The sequence below is a fragment of the Carlito syrichta genome, unplaced genomic scaffold (genome assembly GCF_000164805.1).
Source record: "Carlito syrichta isolate Samal-C Ts95f unplaced genomic scaffold, Tarsius_syrichta-2.0.1 Scaffold302077, whole genome shotgun sequence".
Classification (NCBI taxonomy): domain Eukaryota; kingdom Metazoa; phylum Chordata; class Mammalia; order Primates; family Tarsiidae; genus Carlito; species Carlito syrichta.
Window position 1 is genome coordinate 164,260 of NW_007246173.1, and position 12,917 is coordinate 177,176.

A 12,917-nucleotide genomic window follows, 5' to 3' on the forward strand; every position below is an offset into this window, starting at 1 on the left:
GCTACTCGGAAGGCTGAGGCGGAAGGATCGCCGGAGCCCGGCAGGTCGAGGCTGCAGGGGACAGGAGCGGCCGCTGCACTCCAGTCTGGGCGACTGAGTGAGACTCTAACTTAAAAAAAAAATAATGGCATACTTATTCTTACATGTTTAAACATCTGTCGCCTTCTGAGTATTCTTCATCTGATGCAATACACCTATTGACATGCTTTTTTTCACTGCTCAAAACAGTTTTTTGAACTTGTCAGATTTGATGTCTCTTAGTACTTCTGCTGTTGTTTGTTTCACCTCTCCCACATCGGCAGAACGTTTCCCTTTGAGGACTTTCTTCATCTGGGGAAACCAAAAAAAAGTCACTCAGGGCAAGATTGGTGAATAGGGTGGGTAGGACACGGGGGGCATGCATTTTTGGTCAAAAACGGCCGCTCAGCACGATGTGGGCAGCTGCGCTCATAAACCGCCTATCGTGAAGTGGACAAACAGTGTTGAAAGAATCTCCAAATAAATGTCACTGAAGCCAACCAAACGCAGCCTCTCACTACAGTGCTAGCTGGTCCACTGATGCCGATAGGTTCCCGGAACACTTACCCAGCAGGGGAAGCCTGTACTACAAGGGGCCTGCCCTCCAAAAGATAGTTCCAGGTTTTTTGGGGTCCCCCTCGTGGTATGAGACTCAGAGTTTGGTGAGAAAATGGGAGTTGTCAGCGTTCAGAAAAAGAGGATCCTCTAGTGGCACACGTGGTATGGGGTTCGAGGAATGTAGTCTGGTGGCCATTCCCAGATGGAGAGACAGGAAGAAGGAGCCAGTTAGTAAAACAAGGTAGTCATCATCAAGGGACAGGGACAGTCAGGATAGCCCATATGAATTCTAATACCAAAGGGGAAAAGTGTCAATGATTAAATACAATACAGTACGTCGTGCCAGATGTCACTAAGAAGTAAGGGAGGATAAGCCCTTTAAAAAAGAACTGTCATAAGTTATTTAAAGATATATCGTTTGCCAGACACAGTGGCTCATGCCTGTAATCCCAGCACTTTGGGAGACCGAGGCAGGAGGATCACTTTAAGCCAGGAGTTCAAGACCAGCCGGGGCAACATAGCAAGACCCTATCCCTACAAAAATTTTAAAAATGAGCTGGGCATGGTGGTGTGCTCCTGTAGTCCCTGCTACTCGCGAGACCGAGGCAGGAAGATCGCTTGAGCCCAAGAGTTTGAGGCTGCCGTGAGCTATGATTGTACCACTACACTCCAGCCTAGATGACAGAGTGAGACCCTGTCTCAAAAAAAGAAAGAAAGAAAGATTGTTTAAGTTCCTAAAGACTTTTGGACAACACACATGTGGTGGTTCAGTTATTTTATTCAGCAATAAGGAAGTGAGAATGGGTATTTCTGTGTTGGCTTCCTCTTGCCTTAGACCCAAATCTTGTGGACCTCAAAACGTGGAGACTGAAAACGTACCCAAAACATAAATATACTTTAATGAGATTTCTCAAGGTTCATTATTGCTTGGAGTTGGCTAACTCTGGGCCGTGTATTTTGATCCTCTTGATCGTGTTGGCTTAACGTTTGTTAAAGCAAATTAGTGGAAGGGAATACACATGAAACTTAGAAAGTTGTCACCTCTTTGTAGGTCACACTGAACTTATTCACTACCAGGTAATCATCAGACTTTTAATTGTACAAAACACATTTGCCACAGGAAGGCTTAAAATCGATGAACCAACTTTATAAATTAGTATCTAGTGTCAGTACTAGATTTTTGCATGCTTTTCAGAGGAAATGCATTATGTTCATGCATTCATCATTTACCATTCCCAGTTTTATAACATCTAATTCCAGTGCTTCAGAGATTGTGGTTTTACATGTAGATTTGAGGGTGTCCCAGGTACAGGACAGGCATTAGGGAGAATGCTTTTTGATGGTTGTGTGGTGGTGGTTTTGTTGTCTGGTGCATAATCATAAAAACTAAAGAGCATTTATGCTTTAAATCATGCCCAAGAATCTAATGAAAAAAAAGCCATGTCCATTGATTGCTAAGCTATACCTTTATGTATCAAAAATGTACTCTTTTTTCTTCACCCTGTTTATTCTTTCATTAACATTCACGATTTGCATGTAGAGCACACGCGGACCCTGCAAAATCCTCGTCTTCTGAAACAGACTGCAACGATAACGTCCCTTCTCATAAAAATCCTGCTTCCTCCCAGAGCAAACATGGAGTGAATGGCTTTTTTCAGCAACAGATGATATACGACTCCCCACCTTCACGGGCCACATCAGTTTCTGTAGACTCGAGCCTTTATTACCTGCCCAGGAGTTACTCCCATGATGTTTTACCAAAGGTGTCTCCGTCAAGTACCGAGGCAGATGGAGAACTCTACGTGTTTAACACCCCATCTGGGACATCGAGCATGGAGGCTCAAATGAGGCATGTATCTATCAGTTATGACATTCCTCCAACACCTGGTAATACTTACCAGATTCCACGAACATTTCCAGAAGGAACCTTGGGGCAGACGTCGAAGCTCGACACTATTCCAGATATCCCTCCACCTCGGCCACCGAAACCACATCCAGCTCACGACCGATCTCCTGTGGAAACATGTAGCGTCCCACGCACGGCCTCGGACCCTGACAGTAGTTATTGTGTCCCTACGGCAGGGATGCCGCCATCGCGTAGTAATACCATTTCCACTGTGGATTTGAACAAATTGCGAAAAGGTCAGCTCTGGTTGGCTTCTTCTGTTTTAGAAGTGAATAGTAGTAAAATCTGTGTTTCTGAATATTTGTTCTTTTCAGCAGAGCATAATGTTAAATGCACTATGTTATAAAAATAGTGCTTTTTTTTCCTGCAGCTCTGCAGTTGTCCACTGATGTAACCAAGATGTCAGGGGTCTCAGTAGATCCCTGGAAGGTGCAGGGTGTGCAGACACATGTGCATTCTTGCTCTGCTGGAAGGGAGGAGTTGGAGGTGCTTATGCCTGAAGTATGGTCTTTGCAATGCCTTCCTCCCTCAGAAAGTGTACCCCTCTTGCCCACTTCCTTTAATCCTGGGTGGACAGGGCTTCTTTTGGGGAGAGGAGCAGGAAATGGACCAGCCACAAGGCCACTCCATGTTGTGCCCTTTCCTGTATCTGTGTGCCATCATGGCCACTTTTAAGTCACATCTGTTGGGCTCTGTTTCCATCCTTCCTCTATAAACAATTTTTGCGTTGTGTCTAACATGTTCCAATCAAGTCATTATGCTTTTCGTTTGATTTTTTAATGTTTTGTTTTGAGTAGGAGTCTCACTCTGTAGCCCAGGCTAGAGTGCAGTGGCATGCTCATGGCCACCGTGGCCTCAACCTGCTGGGCTCAGGCGATCCTCCAGCCTCAGCCTTCCAAGTAGCTGGAACTACGGGCACGCGCCACCACTCCCAGCTAATTTTTTTTGTTTATTTGTTGAGGAGACAAGGTTTTGCCAAGTTGCTCAGGCTGGTCTGAACCCCTGGACTCAGGCAATCCTCTCGCTTCCACCTCCCAAAGTGCTGGGATTATAGGCGTGAGCCACTGCCCCCAGCTTTTTTTAATATATTTTTAAAGAGCGAAATCTCCTTCTCACCAACCATGTCACTTACTGCTAGTGAGTATATTTCTCCTATACCAACTCCTAGAAGCTGGCAACCAAAAGTTACAGACCTTGAGAGGAGAAAGAAAATGGGTCTGGGTCATTTTCTGAGATTCTCAAAGTTCTAAAAATAGAAAGGCAAAGTTTTAGGGTTTTTTTGCTTGGTTGGTTGGTTGGTTGGTTTGAGTTTTTTTTGAGTTGGGAGTCTCATTCTGTCGCCAAGGCTGGAGTGCAATGGCACAATCACAGTTCTACCTCCTGGGCTTAGGCGATTTGTCCACCTCAGCCTCCCAAGTAGCTGGGACTACAGGCATGTATCCCCATGCCTGGCTTCTTTTTTGATTTTTGTAGAGACAAGGTTCTGCCGTGTTGCCCAGGCTGGTTTCAAACTCTTGGGCTCAAGCAATCCTCTTGACCTCCCAAAGTGCTGAGGTTACAGGCATGAGCCACCATGCCCAGCCTAAAGCCAGAGTTTTTTTTAATGCATGCACTCTAAACACTGTGTGCTCACACTTCTGTGTTTTGTGGTAGCGTTTTCCAGCTATCTTTAAAGAATATGTGTATGTAATGTCTTGAGAATGGTGACTTACATATCAGTACGTATGTAGCCATTTGGTCACAGTTTCTTTCTTTTTTTCTTTTTTTGAGTTGGAGTCTCACTCTGTCGCCTAGGCTGGAGTTCAGTGACATACTCACAGCCACTGCAGCCTCGACCTACTGGGCTCAGGCAATCCTTCCACCTCAGCCTTTCAAGCAGCTGGAACAACAGGCATGCACCACCACACCCGCTATTTTTTTTTTAATTGTAGATACGAGGTCTCACCAAGTTGCCCAGACTGGTCTCGAACCCCTGGACTCAGGCAATCCTCTCGCCTCAGCCTCCCAAAGTGCTGGGATTACAGGCGTGAGCCACCTCACCCAGCCTGATCGCAGTGTCTATCTAACTCCCTTTCTTGAAGTGACTGTGTAAGCTGGTTATAAGTTAGTGAGATAGATATAAGTTAGGGCCAAGGTAGCACAAAAGATGAAGAAGCAGAGGAAATTTCTTCTACATCTGTAGATGGCCCAGCTCATCCCTAGCCTAGGTGGTCACTCACTTTACGCTTTTCATTTGATTTTTTATGTTTTGTTTTGTTTTGAGTAGGAGTCTCACTCTGTAGCCCAGGCTGGAGTACAGTGGCACACTCATGGCCACCGTGGCCTCGACCTGCTGGGCTCAGGCGATCCTCCAGCCTCACCCTTTCAAGTAGCTGGAACTACAGGTGCTCGCCACCATTCCCGGCTAATTTTTTTTATTATTACTTATTGAAGAGACAAGGTCTCGCCAAGTTGCTCAGTCTGGTCCGAATCCCTGGACTCATAAGTAGATATTGGTTAGCACATGCATGAGTGTTTGCATTTTCTAGTGGTTTAATGTGCCAGTTTGAGATATTATTCTGTCGACATCCATTTTAAAATGTATATATGTGTACATGTATAAAGAGAGAAAGAGAATAAGTCGTTTCTGATTACCCTGAGAGCTGGCAAAGATGGGAAGAAATGTTGATAGTCTGTTCTTTGTTTTAGATGCTAGTTCCCAAGACTGCTATGATATACCACGAACATTTCCAAGTGATAGATCTAGTTCACTTGAAGGCTTCCATAACCACTTTGTAAGTATAACTGACCTTGGCATTGAGTGTATTTCATTGTCTAAATTCATTGTCCTGAGACTGAGACCATGAAATTAAAGTACCTTTCACAGCGATATGAATGGGTGTGACCTAACAATTGTGTTTTCGTGTTTGACAGTAGTTTTTGTTTATTAAAAGAGATATATGTGTGTTTTAGAAAATCAAAAATGTGTTGACAGTTGGAAGTGTATCAAGTGAAGAGCTAGACGAAAATTACGTCCCAATGAATCCCAACTCACCGCCACGACAGCATTCCAGCAGTTTTACAGAACCAATTCAGGAAGCAAATTATGTGCCAATGACTCCCGGAACGTTTGATTTTTCTTCATTTGGAATGCAAGTTCCTCCTCCTGCTCATATGGGCTTCAGGTCTAGCCCGAAGACCCCTCCCAGAAGGCCAGTTCCCGTCGCAGACTGTGAACCGCCCCCCGTGGATAGGAACCTGAAGCCAGATAGAAAAGGTACGGAGAGCATGGTGGCGTCAGAGGACCGGGGATGCTGAGTTAGAGGTGTGATTCACTGTCACTGAACCCAAAACAGAATTGGGACTAGAAATTCTGAGCTATTTCATATTACCTTAGTCATCAACAGAGCAGTATTGCTGTTTATAGATTAACAACTACTCTATTAGATGTTGGTGCCTAGGTGAGATTTTTAAGTCTCCTGTCTCTAGAGCAGAGGTTACAAACTAAAAAGCACAGAGATTGGCAAAGAACTGGAAAGAATTAGAAGAAACTGGAATGCCCTTGCCCCATCTAAATAGATTAACTGCTGCCAGGCTACAATCCTTTGCTGACTTGTGAAAATATGCACCTATACAGGCAAATCTTCTGGCTGGGTGCTGTGGCTCATGCCTGCAATCCCAGCATTTTGGGAGGCTGAGACAGGAGGATTGCTTGAGCCCAGAAGTTCGAGGCCAGCCTGGGCAACATAGCGAGAACTCAGCTCTAAACAAAATTGTTTTAATTAGCCAGGGATGGTGGTGCACACCTGTAGTCCCAGCTACTAGGGAGGCTGAGGTGGGAGGAACACTGGAGCCCAGGATTTCAAGGCTGCAGTGAGCTGTGATCATGCCACTGCACTCCAGCCTGGGTGACAGAGTGAGACCCTGACTCAAAAAGAGAGAGAGAGGGAGAGAAGCCAGAAATTTTGGATTTTATATGTATTAACTCTCAATTTTTAAAGTTCTGTCAACCGATTTAATTATTTTCTTAAAAATTGCAGGCCAAACCAAACATGTCTGCAAGCTAGGTAATAACCGTCAGCTACTATTCAGTAACCTCTTCTCCAGAGTATATGGTATCAAATCAGTCTTAAGATCATTGATGCACTTGACATAGTTTTTTTAAGAACAGTGAGGCTGTCTGTATAATCTTTCTATTCTATTTGTATAACAACTTCTTAAAAAGTACTCTCCCATTGCTGGGGTATAAATAAATGCTTCTAGTCTATTCTTACATGCTGACCTTCGTAAGTAACATTAAATTGTAAGATAGTGTGGTTTTTTTTAAGAACTCTGTCAAAGAAATGTTTCAGCCAAACTGGGTAATATCTACTCAGGTGTTTATAGTTTGGATTCAAGTGGTTAAAACACAGACAACTTGATGTGTTGCAGCATGCTGTTAGTATGACTTAATCTTGACACCCAAATAAGTTAGCATAAATGCAACGGATGGTATGATCTCTGGCTTATTGCAGGGAATTTCAGCACATTTGGAAAACCTCAAGTGCTGTAAGTAGCTTTTTAAGAACACATAATGTTTGTGTCAATTTCTCATTAACTCGGGTTTAGATTGTTCATATCAGTTCTAATAAAGCCTGGCTGTGGGGAACTGAGACCGAGACTCGAACTCAGAATATCTTAAGAAAAGTGTAATTTGAGGCCAGGCACGGTGGCTCATGCCTATAATCCCAGCTCTTTGGGAGGCCAAGGTGAGAGGATTGCCTGAGCCCATGGGTTCAACACCAGCCTGGGCAACTTGGTGAGACCTCCATCTCCACAATAAATCAAAAAATTAGCCGGGCATGGTGGCATGTGCCCGTAGTTCCAGCTACTTGGAAGGCTGAGATGGAAGGATCACCTGAGCCCAGCAGGTCGAGGCTGCAGTAGCCAGGAACCTGCCCCTGCACTCCAGCCTGGATGACAGAGACTCCTACTCATAAAAAAGAAAGAAAGAAAGAAAGAAAGAAAGAAAAGATAAGAAAAATATATTTGGTTTTGTTTGTTTATAAGTCAGTATGCAGCTGGAAGCAAGACCGTTATGGGAACTAAGGCTGTTCACAGACTGTGACAATGTCCTGCTGGCTTCGTGCGCTTCCGTTTCATGGGAATTCTTTGCATCCGCTTTGTCCTGTCTCACATTCTTTCCTTCTTTTCTGTTTTCTCCTGCGCTGTATCCTCTACCTGAAGTGGTCTCTGCTTTCTGAGAGCTTGGCCTTCAGCGCCCCTCTATTCTCTCCATTCTGCCTCCTGGCTCCTTCTCAAGTGCTCTGGAAGCTTCTGCGCCAGCTTCTCCTCACCTCATTCATTATTTTCTCTCTTCAGGCTGCTTAGAGATTATCCGATGGGTCCAATTTGTTTCTTCACGTCAGGCACAGGGTAGATAGGAGGCCAGCCCATAGGCCGACTGCTGTTGGGTCAAGTGCCTGCCTTTGGTCCGACAGTTAGAAAGATGGTCATTGTGTCACACGCACGGCCACCCAGACTGCCCAGGCAGCAAAGCCATGATCAGGGTGGCCATCTTAGAAAGGCTGTGAGCATCAGAGGCTTCTCATCGGATGATGTTTCCGTTTGCTTCTCGTTGTCCTTCTTTGTCACTGAACCTACTTGAGTAGACATTATCGGTCATTTGCTTTATGTACAATAGGCAAAAGTATATTTTGACATGTATAGATTTATAATTGGTTCACAGATCGCTGAAGGATTGAGATTCAAGTGCCCATGAACCCTTGGAAATATTTTTTAAATTTTTTTAAAGTGAAACGGATGCTTTTCATATATATATGAAAAGAAGGAGAGTGTGTATATTTATTTATGTGTGTATGGTTAGTGCATGTGAACAGCAGGTCTCTACCTTTTAACCCCGAGCCTCACCGCTGTGTATCTTGGGGTCCCATGTCATGTGCAGGCAGTAGGGTTTGAGTGAGGGTGCGGAATCCCAAGTCCTGCTTCCTCTGTTTCCCACCTGCTCCTTCCTCCCCAGGAGCTCTGCAGTACACAGGTGGAAAGCTCCCAGTATGTTCAGAGTTAGTGATTCCACGTGGTAAACACGTTGCCAAATCAGAAAAGAGTTCTGTGTATATGTTAGAAGAGTCTTAGATTGTAATGCCATACTCTTAGTTTCATCCAGGTCTGCTGTAACCCATAAACCCCATATTATTATATATTGTGTGTATATCATAATAGGACATATATGAGGGGGGACCCAAAAATACCAGGTATTTCTTTATAAAATAGTGTGTATTTATTCTTACGTGGTTAAGCTCCAGTTCTTTAAAGTACTCTCCGTTTGATGCACTACACCTATTGAGAGGCTTTTTCCGCTGCTAAAAAACGTGTTCAAACTCATCAATTTTGATGCCTTTTCGTGCTTATGCCTTTTTTGTTTCACCTCTTCCATCAGCAAAACGTTTCCCTTGGAAGACTTTTTTCATCCAGGAAACCGAAAGTCACTGAGGGCAAATTTGGGTGAAGAGGGAGGGTGGGGCATAGGAGGCCATGCCGTTTGGGGTCAAAAACTGCTGAACACCTGGCACAGCGTGGGCAGGTGTGCTCATGACTCACCCATCCTGAAATGGGCAGATGCGTTGAAAGAATCTCCAAAAAAATGTCACCAAAGCCGAACGCAGCCTCTTACAACAATGCTAGCTGGGACACTGATGTCGATTGGTCCCTAGAATACTTACCTGGGTGGGGGAAGCTGTACTCCAAGGGGCCCGCCCTCCAAAAGACAGTTCATTTTTTCAAGGGATCCCCTCTCATGTACGTTACCTCATCTATACTAAATATACACGTAATTGTACATCCTTAAGTATATAGTGCAAGTATGTTAGGCTAGTACCTGAAAGAGTAGTTGTCCTTATTCACTAAATTTACCCGAAGTGACTTTACAGTAGAACAGAACAAAGTAGGTTCTTGGTTACTTCTGGAGCTTGTATTTATTCTTTTAAAAATGAACTGAGCCGGGCTCGGTGGCTCAGCCTGTCATCCCGCGCCTTGGGAGGCTGAGTTGAGTAGGATTGCTTGAACCCGCGGGTTCGAGACCCGCCTGGGCAACTTGACGAGACCCCATCTCTACAATAAATCAAAAATCAGCCGGGTGTGGTAGCGCGCGCCTGTAGTTCCAGCTACTCGGAAGGCTGAGGCGGAAGGATCGCCGGAGCCCAGCGGGTCGAGGCTGCGGTGGCCGGGAGCGACCATTGCACTCCTGTCTGGGTGACAGAGTGAGACTCTAACTAAAAAAAAAAATTTTTTTAATAAAAATTAAAATAAATAAAAATAAATGAACTGAACTGTTCAGAGACAATCCTGAGCTCACTGACCCAGATTCTCTCTTCAAAATATTTGCTTGGATACAAAATGAACTGAGAAAGAGCAACCCAGATTGATATACCTGTAGTTTCTGGCAAAATCGAGAATACATTTAAGAAAACATTAAAGAGGTTGCTACAGTCATAGTGTCATATAAAGTTAGGTTTTTTGCTTTTCTTTAGTACGATTCTACTTTTTAAATAGATGTAATACAAGGTGAGAGGCATGGGGTAGTATTTCATGTTACAGGGAAAACTGTCAATTCACTTTAAAAAACAAAAAAGACTATTGGCTGCCTGGGAGACTTCAGACCCCAGTAACCTTGCATGTGAACTCTCTTGTCAGTTCACTTTAGAGAGTTAAAACTGTTCAAGAAAAACACATTTTAAAACCCAAATCAGACCTCAGAGTGAAGTTTATCCTTAAACTTGTAAACTGTAAAATGTTTTATTTGGTCCTTATTAGACTCAGATGAGTTTATTTTCATTTCAAATTTTGTGACACCAGAAAAATGACTTAATGTATTATTCCAGGAGCTTTTACAAAACTTGTAATAAGGAGGCCAGGCACAGTGGTTCACACCTGTCATTGCAGTACTTTGGGAGGCCCAGGCAAGAGGATTGCTTGAGCCTAGGAGCTCAAGACCAGCCTGGGTAACACGGTGAGACCTCATCTCTACCAAAAAAAAAAAATGACTGGGTGTGGTGGTGTGCGCCTGTAGTCCCAGCTATTCAGGAGGCTGAGGCAGAAGGATTGCCTGAGCCCAGGAGTTTGAGGTTGTGGTAAGCCATGATCATGCCAGTGCACTCCAGCCTGGGTGACAGAGTGAGACCCCGACTCAAAAAAAAAAAAAAACTTGTAATAAGGAAGTCCAATTCTGTCAAATATTACTTGATTCATTTCAAAACTCTGTAGTTCCAGGCCCAATATAACTGGTTTGGAAGGATCTATTAAAAAACAAAAAATGACATCCTAGCCTTGTTTATATCCCCAATTATAGGCGTCAGCTACTGTAGTTTGTGGTACAAGTGAGTTTTTCGAATAATTGAAACTGCAGTAATTGAAACTGCAGAAATACACTGATGCTCTGAGCACTTACACTTAATGTGTTATCATGGGCCCTTTGCCTATCACCCAAATCGTGGTAATTGTATTTTCACAGTTCTATTTCTGTCACTGTAGTATTTGTTTTGAACCAAGTTTTGAGAATATTAAGAGAAGGGAAACGTATTTCAAGAGTACTGTGTTCAATGTTGAGGAAGCAGACGAGTCCTTGGAAATGCCGGACAGATTATGTCTTGACCACTTCAATGGAAAGTTTTATATATCTAATGGAAAAGTAATTTGGTCAGGTCTGGAAAATTATTTATCGGTTGCGGCTTCACTTCAAGTAAGTCAAGACATAAATCTACCATATTTAATAGTTAAACTTATCTAAGCTCCTGTAGCTCTATCCCGTTTCCTTCTAACAGGATATAACAGCTGTGTGAGCTTTGTTTTCTTTTCTTTTTTTTTTTTTTTGAGTCAGAGTCACTCTGTCTCCCAGGCTGGAGTGCAGTAGTACAATCACGGCTCACTGCAGCCTCTACTTGCTGGGTTCAGGTGATCCTTCCGCCTCACCTTCCAAGTAGCTGGAACTACAGGTGTGCACCACCACGCCCGACTAATTTTTTTATATATTATAGAGAAAAGTTCTCGCAGTGTTGCTCAGGATAGTCTCAATCCCCTGGGCTCAGGCAGTCCTTTCACCCCCGCCTCCCAAAGTGCTGGCATGAGCCACCACATCCAGCTCTGTTTTCTTTATGTTTGGTTTTGTTTGGTCTTACCCATCCATACCTTTCTGCGAACCTTCTGAGCATTAGTTATTGTACTGATTTTTTTTAAAACAGTGCAAGTTTTCTCACCGTGTTTTTATATATCAGTTTTGTTAAAGTATCTTTAGGTCTGGGTCTTGAACTTAGAGCATCCAGAAGGCCAATCTTGGGGAGTCTTTTTTTGGCACGATGTATTTACTCTAAACATTTTTTCAAGAGATCCTCTAGAGAAGTTTTTTAATGTGATTAAAAATTAATATGCGCCAGGCTCGGTGGCTCAGCCTATAATCCCGCGCCTTTGGGAGGCTGAGGTGAGTGGATTGCCTGAGCCCGCGGGTTCGAGACCCGCCTGGGCAGCGAGACTTCATCTCTACAAATAAATCAAAAAATCAGCCGGGCGTGGTAGTGCATGCCTGTAATTCCGGCTACTCAGAAGGCTGAGGCGGAAGGATCGCCAGAGCCCAGCAGGTCGAGGCTGCGATGGCCGGGAGCGGCCACTGCACTCCAGTCTGGGCGACAGAGTGAGACTCCAACTCAAAAAAAAAAAAAAATTAACATGCTGTTTTCAGGCGGGGCATGGTGGCTCACGCCTGTAATCCCAGCACTTTGGAGGGCTAAAACAGGAGAATTGCTTGAACCCAGGAGTTCAAGAACAGCCTGGACAACATAGTGAGACCTTATGTCTACAAAAAAAAAAAATCAAACATTTAGCTGAGCATGGTGGTATACGCCGGTAGTCCTAGCCACTCGAGAGGCTGGGGTGGGAGGATTGCCCGAGCCCAGGAATTCAAGATTGCGATGAGCCATGATCATGCCAGTGCACTCAGCCTGGGTAACAGACCCCAACTCAAATAGATAAATAAATGGTATGCTTTTTTGTGTTACTCATTTATACCATAAAAAATGTTTGGAATATATATGGATGATGCCAGTAGATGTAACTAGATTTTGATAACTAGATGTTAAAGTTTGATTCTCAAGTCGGGTTAAGACCTTGGGTTAAACTTGTTACAGTTTTAAAAGACATACCTTTTTCTAGCATAGTCTTAACATGTGAGGTTTTTCTTCTCTAAATAGTCCCTGCAACCTTGGAGTATCATTATCATTGCTGCATTTTTTTTGTCTACAATGAGACCATTAAAACAAGTATGAAAATTTTTAGTCCTCTGCCTTGGTTACTTTTTGGAGTTCGATAAGAGGAATGTTGTGAATTACTTTTCCTCTTGCTTAATTTTGGAGATGACTACTGGAAACAGCATAATCTGTAAGCCTTTTTCTTTTTTTTTTTTTTTTTT

General features: G+C 43.6%; 1 protein-coding gene across 2 annotated transcripts in view; it reads left to right on the forward strand.

The window, feature by feature from the left end:
• Window positions 1-12,917, forward strand: part of GAB1 (GRB2 associated binding protein 1) — a 101,685-nt gene that overhangs the window by 58,922 nt on the left and 29,846 nt on the right. For both annotated transcript variants that reach the window (XM_021711338.1, XM_021711339.1), the window contains 3 exons: window positions 2,117-2,718; window positions 5,171-5,256; window positions 5,435-5,738. In XM_021711338.1, the coding sequence (XP_021567013.1) occupies window positions 2,117-2,718; window positions 5,171-5,256; window positions 5,435-5,738 (992 nt within the window). The remainder of the gene's footprint in view (window positions 1-2,116; window positions 2,719-5,170; window positions 5,257-5,434; window positions 5,739-12,917) is intronic.